The sequence below is a fragment of the Chelonia mydas genome, chromosome 3, assembly GCF_015237465.2.
Source record: "Chelonia mydas isolate rCheMyd1 chromosome 3, rCheMyd1.pri.v2, whole genome shotgun sequence".
NCBI classification, from domain to species: domain Eukaryota; kingdom Metazoa; phylum Chordata; order Testudines; family Cheloniidae; genus Chelonia; species Chelonia mydas.
Genome location: NC_057851.1, coordinates 25,031,994 through 25,058,821, shown reverse-complemented (window position 1 = coordinate 25,058,821; position 26,828 = coordinate 25,031,994). Strand labels below are relative to the sequence as shown.

The 26,828-nt window shown below is 38.4% G+C and overlaps 1 protein-coding gene across 4 annotated transcripts in view; it reads right to left on the bottom strand.

The window, feature by feature from the left end:
* Positions 1 to 26,828, bottom strand: part of NBAS (NBAS subunit of NRZ tethering complex) — a 374,358-nt gene that overhangs the window by 219,690 nt on the left and 127,840 nt on the right. For all 4 annotated transcript variants that reach the window (XM_037894042.2, XM_043542251.1, XM_043542252.1 and 1 more), the window contains 5 exons: positions 25,280 to 25,402; positions 23,765 to 23,867; positions 19,110 to 19,339; positions 9,560 to 9,672; positions 2,579 to 2,692 (listed from right to left, as the gene is read on the bottom strand). In XM_037894042.2, coding sequence (XP_037749970.1) covers positions 2,579 to 2,692; positions 9,560 to 9,672; positions 19,110 to 19,339; positions 23,765 to 23,867; positions 25,280 to 25,402 — 683 coding nt within the window. The remainder of the gene's footprint in view (positions 1 to 2,578; positions 2,693 to 9,559; positions 9,673 to 19,109; positions 19,340 to 23,764; positions 23,868 to 25,279; positions 25,403 to 26,828) is intronic.

Here is a 26,828-nt window from a genome sequence, read left to right as displayed (position 1 = left end):
AGGTTACCCTAACTTATTATATGACATTATTGTTAAGCAAACTGAAAAGGCAGGACAGTACTTCCTGTTACCCCTTCTCTACCTCCCCTAGGACCCACAATGCAATTCAGCCAGCCATAACTCTCACTCGCCCACAATCTTTTCCCTGACACCATGCAATGCCCCCTGCTCCTCACTGCACTTGTAAATATTGGCTCAGATATCTCCTCAGTCAACTCCTGGAGTATTCTAGGATGCATTTCATCAGGCCCTGGTGATTTAAAGGCATCTAACTTGTCTAAGTAATTTTTGACTTGTTCTTTCCCTATTTTAGGCTCTGATCCTACCCCATTTTCATTGGCATTCACTATTTTAGATGTCCCATTGCCACCAACCTTCCTAGTGAAAACCAAAGCAGTCATTAAGCACCTCTGCCAGTTCCACATTTTCTGTTATTGTCTTTCCCTCCTCATTGAATAATGGGCCTATTGTCCTTGGTCTTTCTCTTGCTTCTAATTTATTTGTAGAATGTTTCCTTGTTTCCTCTTATGTCCCTAGCTAGTTTGATCTCGTTTTGTGCCTTGGCTTTTCTAATTTTGTCCCTGCATACTTGTGTTATTTGTTTATATTCATCCTTTGTAGTTTGACCGAGTTTCCACTTTATGTAGGACTCTTTTTGGAATTTTAGATCATTGAAGATCTCCTCGTTAAGCCTGCGTCATCTCTTGCAATACTTCCTATTTTTCCTATGCAATGGAAAGTTTGCTCTTCTGCCCTTACTAATGTCTCTTTGAAAAACTGCCAACTGTCTTCAATTGTTTTTCCCCTTAGACTTGCTTCCCATGGGATTTTACCTACCAACTCCCTGAGTTTGCTAAAGTCTGCCTTCTTGAAATTCGTCTTTATTGTGCTGTTCTCCCTCCTACCATTGCTTAGAATCGTGAACTCTACCATTTCATGATCACTTGGACCCAAGTTGCCTTCCACTTTCAAATTCTCAACCAGTTCTTCCCTATTTGTCAAAATCAAATCTAGAACAGCCTCCCCTCTAGTAGCTTTGTCCATCTTCTGAAATAAAAAATTGTCTCCATTGCATTCCAAGAACTTGTTGGATAATCTGTACCCTGCTATCTTATTTTCCCAATAGACATCTGAGTAGTTGAAGTCCCCCATCACCACCAACTCCTGTGCTTTGGATGATTTTGTTAGTTGTTTAAAAAAAAAAACCTCATCCACCTCTTCTTCCTTGTTTGGTGGTCTGTAGTAGACCCCTACCATGACATCACCCTTGTTTTTTTACCCCTTTTATTCTTACTCAGAGACTTTCAACAAGTCTGTCTTTTATGTCTGTCTCAACCTCAGTCCAAGTGCATACATTTTTAATATATAAGGCAACACCTCCTACCTTTTTTCCCTGCCTGTCCCTCCTTCTATACCAATATTCCAGTCATGCGTATTATCCAGTGATACGTAGCCTCTGTGATGCCATCTAGGTCATAGCTGTGTTTATTTACTAGCATTTCAAGTTCTTTCTGCTTACTCCCCATACTTCTCGCATTAATATACAGACATTAGTGATAAAGAAAGCCAACAAGATGCATGAGACTTTATGTAAGCCACTTCAGAACACATGCTGGTCACACTCCTCACATTCAAAGATTGGGGAAAATATGTTCTATGCATACCAATACCCTTGTAAACAGTAACAGAAACGAAACAAGAATTTAGCATAAACAATATGCAAAAGGTAATACTGACATATAAAAGGAAAATCAGTGATTTGGTCTAGGGCAGCCAGAGAGGAAGATTAGTTTTCCCAACGAACACCCAAAACTTTAAAACAGTCCTAACCATAGATCTCTAGTGATGCCTCCAAAATACCAATAGCAACATCTATATTGAGCTATGAGTGAAAAGAGTTATATATAAATTCTAGGTACTATTATCATTAAACATAATTAGAGTGTTGAAAACACTTCAGCAGAGAAGTCTGGGGGAATGTGCCGAATTCATTGTCTTCCTTTTCTGCAAAAGCAGAACATTCAATTTGGAACAGCTATTGTACTGCAGGTCCAATCCTGCAAGATGTTCTACACCTGAAATAAGCATTCAGCCCTAACACATTACCTTCAGCATAAAAAATATGCTAAATCAACTGTAGACAAATTGCGTTGTTACACTGAAGTTTATGTGACACACAACTTTTGTTCTCTTACATGAGCAGGACTGTTGTTAAATCAAACTAGTATACTTGACAGGGATAAGAAAATTACTGGATTTGAAAAATGATTAGTATTAATCAATTATTAATACTAATAATTGATTCTACATCATAAAATATTCTCACCTGTAAATCCAAATCCAAATTTGACATGATCTTTGGCTCAAAATCTAAATTAAACAGGGCTGTTCTTATTTTATGTATTAAAGAAGGTCACAACGGCTGAATACAAGATCACCTGTAAAATATGTCAGTCATTCTTGAAGGCTGCTCCTACACGGGACACTTTGGTGCCATCCTTGAGTACATCCTGATGATTAACTCAAATGCCCTTGAGTTAATATCTTACATTGCAGTTTAACATTTACAACAGTTTACCTGCAACTCTCAGTAAATCTGCAAGTCCCAGGAGCTTGGCAGACTGTTTGTAGTTTGTGGGCAACTGAGCAATACAGTCCTTGATGAGGCTGAGTCGATCAGAACACAAACGCACTGTTTAAAGAAAATATGATATGTTAAAGGCAGATTATATGCACAAACTTTCTCTAATGTATGTGTAATTTTTGTTTAAAATGCAGGCACACTTACTCATGCTGCATAAACAAAACACCTCGTTTTCCAAGGTAATATAGTTATTTGTTATAGTTTAACGAGGACTATATATGCAGAGGGTCCTTCACAAACACATAAAATACATCTCCCCTGTCCTGAAAAGCTTGCAATTTACATTAGGACTTTAGAGGCACATTTTAACAGGAACTGCAAACAATTACCTACACTGCATATTTTAATACTGATGGTCTATAAAGTGTTTAACACAATGAATTTTTATAGTTTATATAAAACTATATACTGTAATATAAAACTAAAGTTTATATTTTTACAACAGTATTGACCTTCAAAATTGCTTCGAACAAGCTTCCCACTCTATAAAATGAGTCTGCTTCATATTACTAGACAAGCTATGAAGAGAACATACAGAGTACTAACCATTAAACCTTCCCACTTAATACTCAATTAAATGAGCAGGAAATTAATTTATGCAGGGGGAAAAATCAATATTAGCATATTATATCTATATTAGAAAAATTTCTACCAGACAAACATATCAATAAGAACAACATAAAAGCATCCATGTATTGCAAATTTTATGAAGGGCCTCTGGAAATCAAATGGTCAGCTTTCAAAAGTCAAGCAGAGTAACGATTTAAGACAAGAAACATAACAAAAGTATTGATTTTTTTGTAAGTTCTGTAACACAATACATTAGTGGCACCATTAAAATCTTTGCATTTACTGATTACACCAATTAAATTTGTCAGAGTATTTGTCATTCTAATTAAAAGGAATACCACACACCAAGACAATATTGTGGTTTCATAAATATCAAATATGGGGATTTTCAGATGTATTCAGTATTGGCCTAACTTTGGAGTTCTACCATTAACTTTAGTACAATTAGGTCAACGCTGACCATTTTGGTAAAATCACACCCCAAGATTTTAATTTAACTCCCTGTGCCTATACACCAGCACAAACTGTGACTAACTCAACTTGCTTTAAAATATTACACTGATGTAACTGAACAGAACTTAGCCCAGAACTTAGAAGTAAAAGCTAATGGATTTATGGGCCTGAATAGGCAATAATTTACACCAGTTTTACACTTCAATAATTAGCCTTGATGTACAACAACATAAATGAAAGAAAGATCACATCCTGAATCTAAATGGAAACCAAAAAAAGTCTAAAAGATACAAGGAGTCCCATTTTAAGATTAAAACACTGTAAACAGCACCCCTTCAAATTAAAAAAAAAAAACCAAATTAAGAACTTAATGTTTGAACTTGGCCCTTTACCCTAAAAGAGTAAAAAAGCAATTTTCACATATAATATTTAAAAGTCCTAAAAGCTTCATAATCATGTCATTAATTTTTTAAAGCCATTAATTCAGATGGGCAATTCTGTTTCTCATACGAATACATTAAACAAGGTTATTTTTACATTTTATATACATAACAAGGACTCAGAAGCTGAACACAAGACTGCACCTGCAAAATATGACAGCCTTCTGGAGACGAGGAAGATAAAAAACAGGGGTGAAGTGTATAGCTCGTTAAAGTGAAAGACTTAATACTGGCCAGATCAGCACAAGAGTCAAGGCAGCAACTTTGGAAGCTCTCAGTCCTCCTCTCAGTGGCTCTCAATCCTCACTGCATAGCCATACTCAAATAATGTAGAAATGGATTCATTAAAGGGGAAGGGAAAACAGACATAGGCTCCAATACTATTTCTCGCTGGCATGGAAGGAAGGTAGAGATATTTTTTTCTTCTTTAAAGCAAACTCATCTGGAGTATTGTGTTCAGTTTTGGGGCCCCCCACTACAAAAAGAATGTGGACAAATTGGAAAGAGTCCAGTGGAGGGCAACAAAAATGATTAGGGGGCTGAGCCACATGACTTATGAGGAGAGGCTGAGGGAACTGGGCTTATTTAGTCTGCAGAAGAGAAGAGTGAGGGGGAGCTTTAAACTACCTGAAGGGGGGTTCCAAAGAGGATGTAGGTCGGCTGTTCTCAGTGGTGGCAGATGACAGAACAAGGAACAATGGTCTCAAGTTGCAGTGGGGGAGCTCTAGGTTGGATATTAGGAAAAACTATTTCACTAGGAGGGTGGTGAAACACTGGAATGGGTTGCCCAGCGAGGTGGTGGAATCTCCATCCTTAAGAGGTTTTTAAAGCCCTGGCTGGGATGATTTAGTTGGTGTTGGTCCTGCTTTGAGCAGGGGTGTCAAGGTTCCTCCCCCCCTCTGAACTCTAGGGTACAGATGTGGGGACCTGCATGAAAACCTCCTGAGCTTACTTTCACCAGCTCAGGCTAAAACTTCCCCAAGGTACAAACTAATTTTATCCTTTGTCCCTGGATCTCCATTGCCACCACCAAACTAACTGGGTTTACTGGGAAACGTAGTTTGGACACGTCTTTCCCCCCCAAATCCTCCCAACCCTTGCACCCCACTTCCTGGGAAAGGTTTGGTAAAAATCCTCACCAATTTGCATAGGTGACCACAGACCCAAACCCTTGGATCTCAGAACAATGAAAAAGCATTCAGTTTTCTTACAACAAGACTTTTAATAGAAGTAAAGAAATCCCCTCTGTAAAATCAGGATGGTAGATACCTTACAGGGTAATTAAATTCAAAACATAGAGAATCCCTCTAGGCAAAACCTTAAGTTACAGAAAGGACACAAAGACAGGAATAGTCATTCTATTCAGCACAGTTCTTTTCTCAGCCATTTAAAGAAATCATAATCTAACACATACCTAGCTAGATTACTTACTAAAAGTTCTAAGACTCCATTCCTGGTCTATCCCCAGCAAAAGCAGCATACAAACAGACACAGACCCTTTGTTTCTCTCCCTCCTCCCAGCTTTTGAAAGTATCTTGTCTCCTCATGGGTCATTTTGGTCAGGTGCCAGCGAGGTTACCTTTAGCTTCTTAACCCTTTACAGGTGAGAAGATTTTTCCTCTGGCCAGGAGGGATTTTAAAGGGGTATACCCTTCCCTTTATATTTATGACAAGGGGGTTGAACCAGATGACCTCCTGAGGTCCCTTCCAACCCTGATATTCTATGATTTTATGATTCATGAGACACACTCAGCTACTACAGCGATAGATGGTGGATAAATATTCTAACAAAGGATAGGTGGGATTAAAAATCCCCCACACTTTTATTTGGCCCAAATTTGTGGTACGGCCGGATGGATGGATGGATAATCAAACTAAATAATGTCTTAAAGTTACCATTTTATATACACAACAAGGGTAAATGTTCTTAAACATTTGAGCCACGCTCCAGGGCAGGTAGGCTGGAAAGAGTATTTCTTGGCACTTGATGCTGGAATGCCGTTCAGGCAGCTTCTACACTACAAAATCATTTACTACTTCTGCTCCTAGTATGTGTTTCCTTTGGGGTACCTTAACATTGCATTAATAGAGCCTTACAAAATTCTACTAGCTCACTTACCCCCATATTTAAAAAACAAACAAACAAAAAAATCAGGCAACTAATATATTATTTTTTAGCATCATCATGAGGACAATGATGAGAGACAATGTTGCAACTGGGATGGTAAAGTTCCATGCGTATTTTGCAAGCTAGTATTAGACGCTGGGTCTTGCGTTTAAGATTTTTTTCAATCAATGGCATCATGCAACATTAAAAATCTCCTATCAAACTCTTGAAGGGTTAAGATGGTCCCAAATGTGACCTTTCAGGACTTGAACAATTTAGTTAGTTTTCATTATTTCAGGGTCACCTAAACTCTGTCGAAAGAGTATGGGCAAGCAAAGGTGGACATGAAAGATTAGTGGGAATAGAAAACAAAGACTGAGAAAGGAATTAAAAGAAAAGAAGATGTAACAAAAGCTAGAGGAAAAACAAATTGAAAGATATGACTGGGAAACTAATAATGAAAAAAAGGAGAAGAAAGTAAACTAAAGAGGCACAGAGGAAAAAGAAAAGAGGTGAAAAATTAAAGAAATCTTTGTGGATGAAAGCAGAGTCAGGAGCCATTGTCTCAAGAAGATCTTATATAAATTATGAAGAGAGGAAATAAAATTTGATAAGACTATTTGAGGAGGAAGAGGATATCCAGAAGTACAAATATAATAAACTATTTTAATATATATAGAATATACTGCGAGTCTCATACACACTTTGGCAATTAACTAGAGATTACTGTTCAGTTGGTTGCAAAAAAACAGGGCGGGGGAACACAAGAGCCGGAGTAAGGATAAAGAAAAGCCAAGCTAATGAAATTAAAAGTCAAAACAGTATAAGATGAAGTGAGCTGTAGCTCACGAAAGCTTATGCTCAAATAAATTTGTGAGTCTCTAAGGTGCCACAAGTACTCCTTTTCTTTTTGCGGATACAGACTAACACGGCTGCTACTCTGAAACTTGTCAGTATAAGTAAAGTAACTCTAAAGGTTAGGCTCATACCCACAGAGAAATTCTGAGAAAGGTTGTGAGAGCATCCTAACATCCTACTGAGCAAGATGATACTACACAGGATTAGGTGGGAAAGGGGGAGAGAGATGGGGTGTGGTGTATGTGTGTGTGTTCGTTCCTCCCTCCACGGTTCTGAGAAAGTGCACTGCAATTCCCAAGCACAGAGTACACAAAGAATGTAAACCCACAACTTTAATTCTTTCCTTCCTTTTATGCACTAAATAGTGTTTCACTCTTAATGTTATTTAAATGTCATCTTTAAAATATTTAAATTCTGTACAATAACATCTACCTTGGATAAACTTCATGCAGCTATATGAAAACTTTAAAACAGATTTTTATTCCTTTACTAGATTAATTTATCTGAAAGATTTTGAAGAGAGAAGGATAAAGCAGTACCATTAAAAACGACAGGCTTCATTTCACATACAGTAATTATGGCAAATTGGATATGTTACAGGTGATATTAAAACTGTATTCCAGTACAATTTTTTTTAATGACTCTGTTTTAGTAAGTGAAACAGGCATGAAAGAACCGTGCATATCACTCCAAGGTCATTTATAATCTGAACAAAATAAATCAATTCACCTTGAAGAAAAATAATTCAACTGCAGAATACAGAAATGTTTTGCAACTAGGCTTTTTATCCTTCAACCCTGTGCCACAGGAAATTAGAACATAAGAATGGCCCTACTGGGTCAGACCAAAGGTCCACCTAGCCCAGTATCCTGTCTGCCAACAGTGGCCAGTGCCAGGTGCCCCAGATGAAATGAACAGAACAGGTCATCATCAAGTGATCCATCCACTGTCGCTCATGCCCAGCTTCTGGCAAAAGTTCTTATGCTTTTCCTATGGAAATATATCTGTTTCATTTAGCTTTTACAAAAATATTTGCAATGGAAAAACAAAACGAACTCCACACCACTTTAAAAAAATGGGAAACACAAAAAACCTATTTACGATTTTAAATCAGGAGTTCTCCAAAAGGAAATCTACTGCAAATGTTGACCTCGACTGTCAATTTGTTTTACAGGAATATACGAAACCATACAGCAATCTGCTAAAGAAAGAAACTTATTCTTTTTTCAAAAACAACTGCCTGCAGATGATAAAAAAAAAAAAAAAGACTCTCTCAAAGATTGTTTGCAAGGTAATTATGTTGTATGAATATTCTGGGCATCATTTCAGAGGTGTACTTTCCACTGCAGTCAGTGGGAGTGGTGGGTAATTGTCAAGGTTCCTTCCCCACTCTGAACTCTAGGGTACAGATGTGGGGACCTGCATGAAAGACCCCCTAAGCTTATTCTTACCAGCTAAGGTTAAAAACTTCCTCAAGGTACAAACTTTGCCTTGTCCTTGAACCCTATGCTGCCACCACCAAGCGTTTTAAACAAAGAACAGGGAAAGAGCCCACTTGGAGACGTCTTCCCCTGAAGCCCTACACCCCCTTTCCTGGGGAAGGCTTGATAAAAATCCTCACCAATTTGCATAGGTGAACATAGACCCAAACCCTTGGATCTTAAGAACAATGAAAAAACAATCAGGTTCTTAAAAGAGAATTTTAATTAAAGAAAAAGTAAAAGAATCACCTCTGTAAAATCAGGATTGTGAATACCTTACAGGGTAATCAGATTCAAAACATAGAGAATCCCTCTAGGCAAAACCTTAAGTTACAAAAAGACACAGAAACAGGAATACACATTGCATTCAGCACAGCTATTTTACCAGCCATTAAACAAAAGAAAATCTAACGCATTTCTAACTAGATTGCTTACTAACTTTTTACAGGAGTTCTGAAGAGCATTCCTGATCTGTTCCTGGCAAAAGCATCACACAGACAGACAGACCCTTTGCTGCCTCCCGCCCCCCCCCCCCCAGCTTTGAAAGTATCTTGTCTCCTCATTCGTCATTTTGGTCAGGTGGCAGCGAGGTTATCTTAGCTTCTTAGCCCTTTACAGGTGAAAGGGTTTTGCCTCTGGCCAGGAGGGATTTTATAGTTCTGTATACAGAAAGGTGGTTACCCTTCCCTTTATATTTATGACAGTAATGAACATCAATGATGATCAAGCTGCTCACTTTTTCAAAATAGTTTCATGAAAATAGATTACATTTAAACAGTGTCTTTCCCTCTCAAAGGATCCCCAAAGTGTTTTTACAAACAGAAGGCACATTAAGACTCTTATGCAGCAAAACACTTATGCACAAGAGTAAAATGTATGTACAGATGGAGTCTTATTAACTTCACTGGGCTTACTCATGTTAAAGTTATAGACAATTTTCAGCTAATGAACTGTGGCTCATGTTCCACCAGGCCATCACATCAGGGACATAAGTAATACATTGTACCTTGTAATGGCAAGATTCTCAGACCAAATTCTTCAAGATAGCTAAGAGCACGAATGAGATCTAGCTCCTCCTGGATAGCACTGGGGCAGTCTACAATAAGTTGTAAACAGCATCTAAATAAACAGAAAAAGAACATTACAAACTTCATACAAGTTATTTATAATATATATAACTTTTTATATTTGACTGAAAAGTGCAAAACAGCGATTTATTAAACTTTTGGACTGTCAAATTTTTAACAGAAACTGCATCATGTGACAAAGAGTTTTACATGATTTCACCGTTAGCTGACCAATGCTCTGCGACACTCAGATGCACATACTAGTTACCAAATATCTTAGCTGGGTGATCCGTGATACTCATGACCTAAATTAAGACACTAAACACCTAAATTAGGAAAAACTTAGGACTTCTAATACTCGAGCACATTTAATGAAACAGAGACACTGAGACATTTACATTTATTGAAAAATTTAATGCAGCATAGGGGCAAACTTCCATGCACCACTGCTGCTTTTAAGCTTTGCCAAAAATAGCACACAACGCCAAAAAGCTTGAGGAAAAATTACACAAACGCAACTCTTCCAGGGACTCCAGGCAGTTCATCCAGCAATCTGTGTTAATAAATAAATAAATAAATAAAATTCCTGAAAGAACAGAAATGATAGATTAAAAATTGCTGATGTACCAACTATGAATAAGTGTTTTATGCATGACCAGATACTATTTCTCAAGTAGTAAAATGCATCAAAAATGATTTTTGTCTTTAAAACAACCTTTCATCTTATATGGTGCACAGTGAAGGAGGCATCACTCCACAAGAACCTGTGTATTCTACCACATGCTTATGCAATTTGTCATGTGGACATCTTCATATATATAGAATATTTGGTATATATAATCTGAGAAAGAAAGAAGGTATCAAGTTAAAAGGATGCAGTTGTGATAGATGTAAGCTAGCTTTGTTAATAACTGAAGAGTCAGATTTTCAAGAAGATTCAGCACATACAAGCGGGCCTAGATTTTCAGAAGTGCTTTCCACCCTTTAGCTCCCTCTGTTCTCAAAGAGAGCTGGGCACTTTTGAAAATCTGATGACCTTAGGTGCCTAATGGGAGCTGTTGTGTGTTGAACACTTCTGAAAATCCAGCCCAACTCACATGCTTGTGTCCACCTATGTAACTATTCAGACTACAAGCATAACCATTTAGAATTTAATCGGAACAAACCCTTTCAATTGTGACTTAGGTCTATGGTAAACAGTTAAGTCGATCCAGCTGCATTGCTTAGGTATGTGAAAAATCCATACCCCTGAGGAACATAGTTACTAACTCCAGTATAGACAGTGCTAGGTCAACAGAAGAATTCTTCCATTGACATAGCCACCTCCTCTTGGGGAGGCAGATCAACTACAGTGATGGGAGAACCCTCCCATCCGAAGTGCTACAGTGATGTGGTTGTGCCACTGTAGCAGTTAAAGTGGAGCCATAGCTTAAGTCTGATCATCATTACTACTTTCTGAGGAGGAAAATATTGCTTAAATATCCATTACTAGTTAGCATGGGGAACAGTCACTGTCTCATACACATGGCAGATTTAATCTGCAACATTCTGCCTTCTCTACAGGCACATAAATCCCCATTGAAGAGTTTTTAATAATTAGATACAGCATGTGCATTTAGATTACTGAATGCATATGTAAATGGCAATATGCTAACAAATATTTATACATATGTTTTAGCAGGAATCCATCGATATTTCTGCAGGGCATCTAGTAACCTTGGTATCTCAGAAATGTGACAATCAATCAATCTATTTTAAGAATGTACCAGTCTAATCATTATGGTGTGGGGGTGCAAAAGTCAGCACAAACCCTATGGTTCAATTTAAAGTCTTCAAATAGACAGACTTGGGCCCTGCCCCAAAGAGTTTATAATCTGATACAAAGCTCAATATTAACATGATCAAAAAGGGGGGAGGGACAGCTAACTCAATATTGCACAGGCTAGGCACTGCACAATTTGATGGCTCCCAACTGTTCCAACTCATTGTCTTTTGTGGAAAATAAAATCTGATGTCTTCAAATGCTACACAATTTAGCCATAGTTGCTGGGCTGTTTCAGGGAAGGGACACAACCAAAGTGGGTCCAGAGGAGGAATCTGAAGGAGGACGACAATGGCCTTAAGGATTAAATCAAGATATATACTCCATGTATACAAGTCAGTGCTGAAGAAAGTGTAGAGATCCTAGTGGGACAAACAGAAAAAATAGATGTTCCAGGCTCACATTACTGAAAAAAATCAATGTATCTTCTGTGAAATGTCTTCTCTGCATGCTTTTTTAGTTTTAAACAATCCAAATGTATACAAAAATCAATATTTACGATCAAAGTATGGCTGCAAACATAGAAGTATAATTCCCCCCAAACAGGTGAATATGAACACAACCAAAGCTAAATTGAGGTAAACCAAAGTATCTGGAGGTCTTCTCCCGACATGTAGAAGTTCACCTCCTCCCTCACATGGGTAACAGAAAAAAAATCTGTATGGGATTGGAGAGAGTGCATCACACATACTAAAACGTGGAGACAATGCCTTCCCCTAGAAGTCCTTCCCGAGAATGCCACCCGCAGTCTCTGATTGGGTTTGGAAAAGAGAGTGAGAGGCATACCCATAGCCCACTCTTTGTTATGGTTATTTGACTGTCCTTATATATAAAGACCAGACAAGAGTCTGGGTCTTAAGCCATATTTGATCATTTAACTTCCAAGTTAGTCTCAATGAGTCACCCAGAGTTATTTATTGGCTTACTCCCGCCTTTCCCTAGAATTTTAAGGGAAAAACCTTGAATATGCAAAATTCATTAGCTTCTTTTCCTACTCAGTACTTCACAAAATATGTATCTGCACAGGTAATTATTTATAACTCCATCAACAGAAATAATAAGTAAACTGTTTTTAAAAAGTACAGAAGATGTTTGTATTTATTAACACTAAACCAAGCTCTGACCAAGAGGGATGAACCTGGTGTATTTGGTTACAAAAGTGTATCTCCAGTCTGTGTCCAACATCAGTCTATCGCTTCTAAAATAGAGAAAAGGCCGCGGCGGGGTGGGTGGGGTGATCAGAACTGCATTTTCAAACCCTTTTAACCACTTTTTTCCAGTTCAGTCATGGAGAAACCCAATTAGTTAGCGGTGGCCCTAATTATTCATGAGAATAAATGCATGGTTTGCCAACCTATACAGCTCAGTAAGAGTAAATGTTCCACTAAAAAGAATAAAACTTCCTAATATCAAGAAAGTGAAATCAGTTATTAACTGTTCAACTGTAAAGCACCTGAATTACGCAATTAAAAGTTGTTTTTTTGTGATCGCTGCAAAAACTGATAAGGAGCACAAAGAATTATTTTTATAGGCCAACATGAATTCTGTGCCTTAGAAAACACTAACTTATTTAATAATTTTGCCTCATAGTTTGGTTCATCCACTCAGATGTAATTAAGTAAAAAAAAAAAAAAGTTTTGTTGATTCTATCTTATGGGGGAAGAAAGAAATTAGTTTGAATTAATGTAAACTTAAATAATAACATAAATGGAATACAAAATTCTTAAATAATAAGGAAACACCAGATAAATTAAGTCATTTGTATATAAAATTAATATTCAGGATAAGCCAATGTATAAACCATAGTTGGGGTTGGTCCTGCTTTGAGCAGGGGGTTGGACTAGATGACCTCCTGAGGTCTCTTCCAACCTTACTCTTCTATGATTTATTTTCAAAGTAGGAGACATCAGATTCTCTTACCTATCTACATGTACCTCAGACGAGAACCATTAAAACACTATTATATTTAACATTTCAGTGAAATGATCTCTCACGTTAGATATAATTATCTTGTGATGACGGGGACATCTCTATTTCTTTCAGAGAAAAAAAAATGTTCCTAAAAAGAAAAGGATGAAGTACAGCAAGGCTGCACTAAAAGAAAATAAGGGAAATAAAGAAGGAAAGAAAAGGAAATGAGATTGAAAGACTGAAGAGAAAAATGATTACTTATTATTTGCATTGCAGTAGAATCCAGACAATCAGGGCTGTACCAATAAAGAACAAAGAGATGGCTCCCACCACAAAGAGTCTGAGACAGCGTCATATGGACATGAGGAGAACAAGGAAACAATGAGAGAATGTTGATCAGCATGGTAAGCAGCAGCTATTGCTACCTGACCAAAACAAAACAGATACACACACTTTTATATCCTCTGTTCAAGACTCTCATAGCACTTTCCAGAAATTTCTGAGATAAACCTCAGAACACCCAATATTAGAGGTTGGATAACTACTTCCCCTTTACAGATCAGAAACTGAAGCATAGAGTACAACAAGACCCTGGACTTGACTTGAGTCACAGCCATCTTGTGTATGGACTTAGCATAACCCGCAGTCATGTTGTATGCTCAGCCACCACAAATTGAAAACAAAAAACTACAGAGTCAGGAGAATTCAGGCTTGACTTAGGCAGACAGTAGAAAAGTATCAGCTGCAGCATTATGAATACAGCTAGATATATATTCACAAAGTCATAAGAATAGGGAGAGAATGGACAAGCTAACCTTGAATTTCTGTAGCTTCTTCCTGATAAAAAAAAAATATGAGGTTTTGCTGTTCTAAGTGTATCCCACTAATGAAGCACAAAAGATAAGTAGTCCTTGAGAAGTTATTATTAACTGTGAAAAATACAAAAACTAATGAGTAGGTGGTCTTAGGCATGTGAACCACTGTACAGTTAGTGGATTTTTTTGCATAGCTACAATTTTAATAAAATAACTGATTAAGGCATAGATAAAATAAATCCTCATTTTAACTATATAATAAGGGTCAGAGAACAAGCTCATTGGAACTTAACTCCAGGATACAGCTCAAGACCAAAGTTGCTAGGATTTTTTAACCCCTGCATGATTAGGTTGTGTAGAAGCTGGAGACCCGGACGAGATCAGATCCTGACTGGGAGACTCTGTCTGCTTTATTGGGAAATTTGAGCATTAGATGCTTGGCTTGTGTATTCTGTTGATTGTTAATTGGTAATAAATACATGTACATGTTTAAGAATATTTACTGTGTGACAAAGGCTCTTTCACTGGGAGAAGGTCCTGTTAGCCCTCAGAGGGCCACTGGGCCCAGGGATGGGTGTGGGAGCCCCAAATTGTGCAGGTAACATGGAGAGGACAAGCGACTTGGTCACATAGGAAGTGCAAGATGCTGAACACATGCCTAATTTTAAGCACATAAGTGGGGGGGGGGTGTTTGTTTTTTACATTTTTTTAATGTATGTTGATATGATTGAAGCTGAAGTAATTATTCTGGATATTTGTATTATGATGATTATTAGTATTATAACAGCATCTAAAGGTCAGGGCCTGATTGTGCTGGGCACTGCACAAACAGCTTTCCATTTCCCCAAACACCAGAAACATAAATTTGACCAGATCAATGAATGAAATATCCTGGTTGAGTTCTGTCTGGATACCAAATTTTTTCAGAAGTTAATGGACAATCCACGCTGAACTTCTCTTCTGATGGCCAGGTTGTTAACTGTAGGTGTTTCAGGTCCAGATGAAAGAGGCATCCCCCAGCTTTAAAAGGTCAGGTATTTTCTTCAGGTGCAATGTGAGATCCTTAGCTATCTAGTAAATCCAGCGGAGGAGTAGAATGCCTTCAGCTTTCCCCTTTTGTATCCTTTCGGTGAACTGTCTTGAAAGGCACCAGATTCTTCACTGTCCAGGACATTTTTAACATTGTAACAGAGAAGCTTTGACTTCTTGCTACTCCCTGATTTTGGAATGGATATAAACACTCATGCCTCAATCATAAGCCAACTTCTAATGGGAGGTAGGAGGAAACTTCCTCTATAAGTATCATAATAACCCACTACATGGTTTCTTTCTCACTATCACAGACAGGATACTGGAGATGATGGAGCACTCGTCCAATTCAATATGGCTTTTTAAAGACTGACATGTTTATGAGGGTTGAAATGAACTAAAGAATGTGTACTATAAGATTTTGGAAATTTGTGTCCATATATACTTGTATGTAAAGGTCTAGAGCGACCTTTTTTGAAGCGTGCTGTTTGTCCTTACCTGCCCAGAAAGAGGCATTTGGATGTGATCTCAGAATAATGCCTAATTTTGCATTACATCAAGTGCATGGTTCTATGTCCTCAGAAGGCATTTCAGCAGGTGCATTTTGAGAAACCCACTCAGGGGATGAAGCTGATACCTAACACTAGAAATTCAAGCCTTTGGATGACTCCTCGAGAAATGATTGATGTAACAAAGTTCTGAATCTCTACAATATTTACCACTGTGGTAAAATTATGGCCAGATCCATGTCTGTTTTGATCTCTGGATCAGCAATTCTCTGCACTGGGATCAAAAACTCCTCTTGATTTTGAAGAATTGGTAGCCATGAATCCTTTCCAGAAGCTGTTCATTTATGAACTGGTCTGTTTCTCTGGATGGAGTACTGACTGGAATGTTGTCTATGCATGGGAATAAGCATATAACATGCAACCTGTGTCTTGCTGTGACTACCACAAGCCATTCAAGATTCAGAGTGCAGAGGGTAAATCAGAAGGAAGACTCTTGCACAGGAGTTGTCAGCTCTTCTATACAAATGGTTTTTGTCTTTGTCAGAGTATTTTGTTGGGTTGGAGGAAAATTTATCTAGGTTTCTTTGGAAACTTGCTCCAGATTTTTCCCTCTGCGAGGATAATAGTCCCTTCTTTGGTACCCTTGGTTTCAGTAGCAACCAATGGGCTGCTCTGCTGGCTTCAACAGTAAGGGTTGAGGTGCCTCTGCAACGTCATCTTCTAATTTCTCTAATGTTTCCCCTGACAGTTCTTCATTTGGAAGAATAAGATATCCATTTAGGATGAGCGATGACCATTCACAGGTATTACATGACTTGCATGTAGCCACCAAGGTAGAAGCCATTGTTCATCACAAATCACATCAAGAATTTGACCAAGACAGAACCCAAGACAGCTCATTCCAAGCAAGAATCATATCCCTAGATGATGATCCACTTGCCTGCCGCCAAGTAAGCTTTCCTTACCAAATATATGAAAACCTTTTGATTTGAATGGCTATAGGCAAGGCTTTTAAATCGTTGTGTGTCATGCAGTGTGTCATGAATTCTATGGTCTATGGGGTCATTTGGAAGGAAGTCCCCTTCTGAAGGTGTAATTGTCTTTCACTGGTGGTCCTACAGCTGCACCAACCTTACGCTCCCAAAATGTATGAAATTTCTTTCATTTTTATATAAACATTTTGGTTTAACATTTAGTTTAATCGGACATCCTCATTTGGATATCATGTGCTCTGAAAGGAGGCATTAATAGGAAAATACCTATCTAATAATTCTTGAAAAGGATAGTACTGTATTAATATTAGTTTTCTTGCAAGCCACTGACATGCTGTCCTGTAAGAGTCCTGTAGTTTTTTGCTTTTGATGCATATCTGGTATTTCTTCCCATGCTGTTTGTAGGGGAGAGGCAGTACACGATACGTCCTGGCATGGCATTCATGTAACAGCTTGTTAGCTGTCCCCAGGAGCCTGAAACGCAGCCTGCCTGCTACCCCGGGCGGGTTAGCACCCAAGTAAGTACTGCAGGAGTAACCCAGTACCACTCAGGGTTTTACTGAATCCATCAGGATCAGTTTGAACATGGGAAGATATTTCTCACTTGCCACCCAGTAATCCCATGATGGTGCAGTTTTGTGCAGAGTGGAATCCACATGTGCCTCTGTTCTGGTCACAGACTGCTTGAAGTACTCCTGAGGCTTTCATGTGGAGCCTGAGGATGGGTGGAGAAAGAGAGAGACCTCCCCACCTTCCAGAGTCTGCGCCCCTTTCCGTGGCACATCAAGAAGCTATGGCTGATGGTCAAAATGCTCAATTCCCATTCTGATGCTGCCTGAATTCTGAGCCCCTTTCCCTTTCAGAGCCAGGGTCCTGGAAGGGTTCCACATGCAGTAGGCTGCAGTCTGAGGCAGGGATGCACAGGAGGAACTGGCTCTTCTGCATCCCTAGACATGCTGCTGGTGAGGGAGGGGCACAATCCATGATACAAAGCACTGAGAGAGACTGTGTAGGAGAAAAGCCCCAGCAAGCACTTCCTCAGGGGGAAAAGGACTTTCACTCCACTTGTTCATTAACAATAACAGTCTCTTCCTTACAAAGGATACTTGCTTTTGCCTCTTTGGGACTCAGTCTCTGGGATTTGCAGGACTTACTCCTGAATATCATGAGAATCCCCCAGTTCACAGCAGGAGGAATGGGAGCAGTGTAGGAGCACTGCTTCTTTCCCCAGGGAGCAGAAGACCAACTTCAGTATCTGGGGCGGGGGGCCTCTGGATTCTTCCAGGCTTTTTCCCCCTCCTGTCCAGCTCTGTTATGGAATTTACCTCCTGAGCTGGCTGGATAACTTCTTTCTCCTCCCCAGACTTTCTCCCATATACTCAGAAGCTCCTTATTGGGCTTTCCTGTGTTGGAGCATTGTTCATTGGAGCAGGGTGGGGACCTGACATGCCAGTCCAACTCTGACCCTGTGCCCTGGCACTGCAAGGGCTGGCCATATGGGAACAGGCAGCGTATTCTTCCCCCTTCACAGACCCTCACATAGAAAACATGGCTTAGATTTAATCCAGGTGTTTGTGGGACAGCCCTTCCATGCTCTAGTGTTGTCAGAAGGATCTGGCAGGGGGGCGCTGCAACAGCAGATCCAGGGGGTTGAAATCACCATACTGCTATTTACCCAATGTAGTGGAGGAGGAGGAGGAAGAGAAGTTGCAATTGCACAAAAACAAATAAAAATAAAGTTTAAAAAACAAATGGTCAGGAGAAATGAACTGCCACCTGGTCACACTGCCAGAGGCAGAAAGGCTGGTAGCCTGAGGTGAAGGGCAGAGCTTAGTCCTGAAGCCTCCTGCAACAACATTGAACTGCCTCCAAACTCCACAGATAAGGAGGTTTAGCCCATTAGGAATCAATGAGGTGAGAAGCTGTGCAACAGAAAGCAACTTATCCCAGCCAGACAGCTTCGTGTACTTTCACATCTTCAAAGCTGAATCAGAAGATGAAATGCACGGATCTCCATCTCATCACGGAGAAACTCAGAAAAAAAAATCCAAACACTTAATGGTACTGCATTATTCTTCTCCACAAACTTTCTCCATTACCGTCTTGCTTATGGCATCCCTTGTAATGCTAGATGTGACATAGGGAGCCATTCTAGCAGAGGAATGCAGAGATGCTCCAGCAACACCCCTTTCCTTCCAACTATGCCCCACTAAGCCAGTTGTTGCAAGGGAACTCGGGGACTCCTCAGAGAAGCTATGGTTACAGCCCTTTTTTCCCCACTTGCTTTGCACAAGGGCACAGAATGTAGAGGGGAATCTGGCCCAAGCTCTTTTTCAGTAAAATTCATCATCTACTACATTTAAAACGAAGGAATCAAAAGGTGAAGAGAGAGAGAATGTGTTTTACTATACCTGGCCAAATCCATGCAGCTATCAGTCAGACTGGTAGAAGAATTGAAGTATTCTCTGCCAGCAGCCAAAACCAGTTTGACGCTTTTCTCATAGCTGACTCTATATCGTGGTTTTCCTTTTGAGGCAACACTAACTGGTGGATCCACTGACCAAACACTGCAATGCATCATTTGCCCAGCTAGGTGTATATTTTCTAGATGGCTTGAACATAGAAGGCTTTCAGTAAATATCTGCAAAGTAAGATGGGTAAATTTGTTACAGTAGCTTCAACCAAAAAGTGTTTAGTTTTCTGTGGGACCAATCTGAACATAAAGGTTCCTTGTAATATGTTGGGAGAAAATGAATTTAAGATGTATCTGAAAAATTATTCCAGGATTAATATTTGCATAAATAATTTTTAAAGTATTTTAACCACAAAAGCAGAATTAAGACAATTATTTCTATCTTTCTCTTTTTGTTTTTTAATTGCATACACATTTAGTTCTGCTACCACATTAATTGTTAAACTTCAGAATAAAACCTTTAGTGAAACTCAACAAGATTAATTTAAAAAAATTCAAAAGATAACATTTTGCAATTTCAAAATATTTTACAACTCAGAATTGAGACACTAGAGACAGAATTTTTGAGGTGATTATTTTATTTGTTTTTATAGATGGGGCTTAAAAACAAGAAGAATAAATTTCTACAGCGTAATTAATATTTTTATTAATAGTGTTGTATATAGATAAAATTTAGATGACATTTGTGTAACAATATGCATGCACATTTATAAACAAAAAGCTCAAGCTTCAAAAAGGGCCACTTCTTCCTCCTAATAGATTAATTACGTTAGCTGCAAATTTGAAACTGAATAAACACATGGTTAGGATGGAAATTAAAAAAAAAAAAAATAGTTTGCTGCTAAGCAATACCACAAAGCCAAGTCTTGATATCATCAAGATTTATATAAGTGCTTAACTTTACACACTGTAAGCAGTCCCATTGAAGTCCACTTCAAGTGTGTAAAGCTAAGCACTTGCTGAAGTCTGATCTCCGTGCTTTTGCCCAGGTGCAGTTTTACTGACTCCTCCATCATCATCTGCTCCTGAAGAAACATAACTAGAGGTCTACTTAAATCGCAGCGAAATCACACATTTTTTGTGGGTTGGTCACAGCATAAATAGCAAATTTCACAGATGTGTTCATACAGTAAATATATAAGTATTGTACTGTACTACTACTGGGCTTGTAAGCCACCCTGGATAAGGGAGTCTGCTAAATCAGGGGTTCTCAGACTTTTTTTTGCTGGGACACCCTCTCAAAATATTGCAGGTTGTGACGACGAGGTCCACCCATACCAGGCCACCCTGACTTCTGCGCTGTTGCTGGCAGCAGCGCTGCCTTCAGAGATGGCCACCCGGCCAGCAGCAACCACTCTTCAGCCACCCAGTTCTGACGGCAGCACAGAAGTAAGGGTAGCAAAACTGCAGCCCCCACTACCACAGCCAGATTTCAAGAGGAGACAAGATTTCATAGTCCATGACATGTTTTTCACATCCATGAATTTGGTAGGGCTCTAAACATAACACATTTAGGTTCATAATGAACATTGGAATAATATTAGAATTCCCATTGGGTTTTATTTTTTAAATTTTAAATCAAGGCTAATCTTCAAAATACAAAAATCTGAGTGTTAATATATCAAGATATTTGCCACGAAACATTTAACTGTTTTAGCCTTAGGCCAAAAAGCTGTGATTACTTAAAATGTACTTAAAATGCATAAAAACCCTTTAAGAATAACTCAAATCAGTGAATCATAGTTTTTCCACAAAGTAAGAGACCAGTACAATCCTAATTAACAAGAACAAAACAAAATATTTGAACACTATTATTATAATTTTGCATCGATCAAAAGCTTTTAATTCCATGACAAACAAATTAAAATATTTCTGAGTTAGAAAGATTTTTTTTGCCCCAAAATTTAGTTAATTAAATTTAAAACAGTGCATCTGTAAGCAACATCTGTATTTCTAGAAACTCAGATACTATAGCTATGATCATCACAGAAAAAACTTTACATAAAATATAGTTTATTTTATTCTTTCAAATCCATATGTCAGGAGAGAGTGAGCTCTACTGGAAGCACACATAAGACTATATAGAGACCCAGAGGCACCTCACACCCATGACAAAAGGTTGCAACAGTCTTACATATGCCCTGCTCCTGTGCAAGTCAAACAACAGTGAGATAACCATATCCAAAGTTCTGTGTCTCATTCCTACACCTAAAACCTTTGAGTAGGGCATAGCACATATGCATATTCAAAATTGGTGTTAGTTTTTAAAAGCAACATGATGACATTAGGGATACCTGCAAAACAGGTGGCAAGAACAGAGCTACAAAACTAGTAGAACATTTCGATGTCCGAAACACATGCTAAAATATGTCCACGCACCTACACTACTCCACCAGTAGAAATGCTGTCACACACTCAACAAAACAAGCACTGTCAGATACAACTTTTTTATGTGGTTCTACAAGTCTTTTGAGTTGTCTCTCTATTCAGCTTATATTAAGACATCAAGCAGGAAGTTTCTTCTTCCCTCTCATAGCAAAAAGCACAATGAGATGTTCAACAAATAAATAAGAACTAATACTTTGGATTCCATGACACCTTCCATTCAAGAATCAAAAAAGAACCTTATATTTCAGAAATGATTACTTCAGTTTCACTTCATGAAATGTAGATGACATCTAATGGATAGGCATACCAGACACAAAAGGATTAAGTGATATGTCCAAGGTCAAATAGGAAATCTATGGCATTAACTTTCTTCCTTTTGTGGTCTAATGGTTTAGTGTTCTTAAAAGCACCAAACCATTAGAATGTGGCAGAGGTCTTACAATTCACCATGCAATATTTCTCAAGGGAAAGCCAAAATATAGGCAGAGAGTAGCTACCACAAGGCTGGCGATAAACCATTTTAATCTCCATAAAAATATCTGACTGGTAAACAATTCTTAGTATCTATGAACATAGCAATTTGTAGATAATGATCTAAGGCAAAAAGTATCTATATTTGTTGATTTATAAATAAGAGAATAGACCAAAAACCAGATTGTTGGATACGGGTCCCCTTCTGCAAAAGGATCCCCAGAGTTTTTGTTTCAATCAAATAACACAACACATTTCACAACAGAGTCCCAACACAAACGTCCCAACATTGATGCAGAAGCCCCCTTACAGGGCTATTCTTTTGCGAAAGCCATGCATGATTTTCAAACAAAAGATATTAATTTTACCAGATCTGAGTGCTAATGGAAGATACAAATACAGTAGAACCTCAGAGTTACAAACACTTGAGTTATGAACTGACCAATCAACCACACACCTCATTTGGATCAGAAGTACATAATCAGGCAGCAGCAGAGACCAAAAAAAAAAAAAAGCAAATACAGTACAGTACTGTGTTAAACGTAAACTACCAAAAAAAAAATTAAGGGAAAGCAGCCTTTTTCTTTTGCACAGTAAAGTTTCAAAGCTGTATTAAGTCAATGTTCAGTTATAAACTTTTGAAAGAACAACCATAATGTTTTGTTCAGAGTTACAAACAACCTCCATTCCCAAGGTATTCATAACTGAGGTTCTACTGTATGTTCTAGTTGCAACAAAATATGCATACTGTCAGTCAAATGAATAATCCAACTGTTTTAATTATCTAGTCCATTATTTCACGAAAACAGGAATATCTTCTAACATACAGAGTTTTTCTTGACATGGCTTAAAAACGTATAACTGTAGAAAAAAGTGGCATATTTCAATTTCTAGTTTAAGTCCCATACGCTTTTTTTCTTAATTCCTTCAAAACAGTTCAAATTTGCTTTCAGAACATCTCCCAAGAGCAAGAGAGACTGGCAGCTATATGCAATTAATTCTGTAAACTGTAATGAAAAAAAAACTTACAATAACATAAAACTTTCAAAAGATGTCAAAATGTCAAGATAAGTAAGCCTATGCATAGTGTAATCTAAATGCTGAACTGTAGTGTATTAAAGTAAATACGCAAATAAACAGCACATATCAAAATAAATTCAACTTCAGCATAATAACATATGCAGATTATTTTCTGTCGAAATTGGATTTCACGTTTCACTTTAAATCAAAGAGGAAAATATTTATACACAGTCCTGTAGGTACTGTGGGTGACATTAAAACGCTTGGCTGAACACAAAGTTCATGTTTAATTAAAATGTAACATTTAACGAAAATATAATTTATCTTTAAATTACTTTTATTAGTAATCACTTGCCTAAACTTCTATTTATTAAGATATCTATGAATAAAAAACTATAGATCTTATAACTCTTATGTTCCTCAAGTAACTTTAGTCTTTTGATTTAAATAAAAATAACCTCATGCTGAGGGACTGACAGGAGACTACATGGACTGCTGATGAAATGTATCCAAGGAATTCCCTAACAGAAACTTTAACTACATTAGTTTCAATGGTAGAGTTCACAGATAGCCAATGGGTAATATTTCAGTACAGCATGTGAAGATTTACTCATGTCAATCCCGGTAACACAAATGAGAACAGCAGTACAAACTGAGACGATTTATTCTGATATAGGTTTGTAGAATAAAAATAGAGGAGTGGGTAGAAATCACCTCATAGCAACTGTCAGGCTCTAAGCATGTGTAGACGTTCTGCTGCATATCCAACATATCCTGCAGTAACCCTTTCCAGTGCATCTCATTGACTGGTGGCTGCCTAAATAAATAGAAAAAAAAATCAATATTTATTGTCCCCCTTAATGGGATGTTAGCTGAAGAAAGAACAAAGGGAGATGATGCTAGAATTCATCATGTGACCCGACATACCACAATTTTGTTTTTTTTAAGTAAGCATTCCCAAAATCCTCCGGTGATGAGCTATTTGTTGAGCTATTTCTAAACAGCACCCAAAAAAGTTGGGTAATCATAACTCTGAGACATCAACTCTGCAGTAAATTTAATGTATGCTACCAAAAAGCCTGACATACATTACCTGCAACCCATGGAGAAGGCATTATTATTTTTATTTAAATTTTATTTTAATTTGGTGAGAAGATTTAGAAGGCAGGATTCTACTAAGCTGTCTATTGGTTCACTATCTGCCCGACTGCTTTTTGATTGTGAATTAACACTGATGTTAGCATTTTCTCTATATTCTTGATATTAAATTATTTAACTGAGCACCTGACCCTAATAGGTAAGGTAGTAAGACATGGACGTCCAAGAGCCAAGGTACTTTTCTTCTACGGCACCTTCTTACTTTAGGAGGAACACTGATTTGACCTTTCCAAACTATTTAAAAACTCTTAAGAGGGCTTTCAGCATGCACCAGCTATACACTACCAATAAGGGCTGATAGAGCTTTTCTTAGCAAGAGAAGGACTAATTACAACACAAAAAAATGCTGCTTTTAATCAAGGCTTCGGCAATCTGATTTCTCTGTTCTCAATGAAGGATGTACAATAACTCAGCTACAGTAAGATAGAATATGAAAAATAAGCGTTTTTTTCCAAATTTAAAAAAAAAAATCACTAAAGAAGAAACAGCAGATTCAATTATTGCTAAATACCTGAATTAAAATTACTGAATAAAAAAGCTCATAAGAAAACCATGTGAAGCCAAAAAAAATTCTGAAAGATGCTATTTCATAAATTCTGCACCTTCTGTAAAACAGAATTAGTTTTAAAGGATTTTATTTCCAGGACATTAGTTTTATTGTTCATTTTTAAAGTATATACACGACTGGAAGTATTTTCTCTGCCAATATGCCTTTAAGCTTGCTTAACTGAACAAAACACAACCATACTGAAATCAGTCTGCAACAATTCTAGGAAGAGGTAGTATTTTTAATAACAACAAAAAGCAGTGAAGCGCTTATAGTCAATGTTCAATTTCACGTTAACAAGTTTGTTTTATGAATATTGTGTTAAAGCTGAGAGAAAAAAGTACCATCATATTGGTATATAAAGGTGAAAATGAGTACTTGTGGCACCTTAGAGACTAACCAATTTATTTGAGCATAAGCTTTCGTGAGCTACAGCTCACTTCATCGGATGCATACTCCGATGGTGAAAATGCACATTCTCTGAACATGGATATTCTAAGCTGACCAACAGTGCCAATACTCACTTGCGTCCTGTGTGCCTGGTCAGCCTAATCATAAGCTTCTCTGCTTGCTCTGGGATGTTCTGCGTATCTTTTACAAATGACACAGGTTTCTGAAGTCCATGCTTCTCCAAAATTTCTGATACACTATAAATATACAGTATAAATCATTTAGCATCTTGTCATTTTGTCCTGGATTAGATCATCATTATTTGTATCACAATATTGCCTAAAGCAGTGTTTCTCAACCTTTTTGATACCTGGATCCAGGGTTTGCTGCCTTCCTAAACTGTCAGGGAGCTCTCAGGGACTGGCACGAGTCCATGGACCGGTCGTTGAGAAACAACGACCTAGAGGCTTCAAACAAGATGAGAGTTCTATTGTGCAAAGCACTGCACAGACACATACAGCGAGAGTCTCTCTCCCAAAGATTTTACAACCTCAACAGACAAGTCAGACAGAAGGTGGGAGGAAGGAAATATTAGTAGGGACCTTGCAGATGAGGAGCTGAACTGAGATTGAGAGAGTACGCAACTTTGCCAAAGTCATAAATAAAGTCTATGGCAGAGCCAGAAATTGAACTCACATCTCCCAAATCCCAAACTAGTGCCATCACCACATGAGTATTGTCCCTCCTTCAAACAAAGAATACTTTCAGTAAATATACCACACTGGCAGCTAACAGCAATATTTTCAGCAAGTTCTTGAATTTTATACAACCTACAAGCATTATAAACTTTGATTATCAGAGCATACAAACTTTTGCTAAGCTACAGGGAGCTGACATTACAACAATATCATTGGAAACCGAAAAAACCCTGCTCATTACTTCCCTTCTTAGACTAACCTCTTCAAGTCATTTTTGTTATGCTTCTCTTCCTATAAATACTCAAGACATTTGAAACTTGGCTTAGAGGAGAGGTCCTCAATCTGTGGGGTGCGCCCCCTAGAACATTCGGGGTGGGCACCGCTGGGGCCCAGGCCAGCCCCCATGGAGGACAGAAAGGGTTTGCCACTCGGCTCCATACTGGCCCAGGGCTCCGCTTCCGGGTGTGGCTACTGATCCCATGCCCAGGGATCCCTCTCACAGCCAAGGCTCCACTCTTGCCCCGTTATGGCCCCAGCCTCAGCCCCCTTACCCCTGTCCGTGTCCCCCTGCCTCCCCAAGAGCTGTGGCCCCGCTCCTGGCCCCAGTTCCAAGAGGTGGGGGCAGCGCAGACAGAGCTAATGGGGAGTGCTAGGTGAAAAGTTTGGGGACCACTGGCTTAGAGGCTCAGATTTGGCCTAAACCCTTTTGTCCACATTATAGATACTCTGACTGCCGTTCCACAGATAGAGGAGCGGTTCAGCACTCCATTCTCATCCTTTGCAATACTAACTTTGATATTTGATTTGGGGCAGTAGGAATATGTTTTTCAGGAAGAAAGTTACAACCCAAATATTGTAGAAGAACTCAACATTCAGAACGTATTTTCCCTCTAGATTTGTAGTGAAGGGTTTGGATATGACCTATAATCCTATGCCATGGTAACCTGTACATTCTTGTACTAGTCCTCCAATAAAACATAATGAA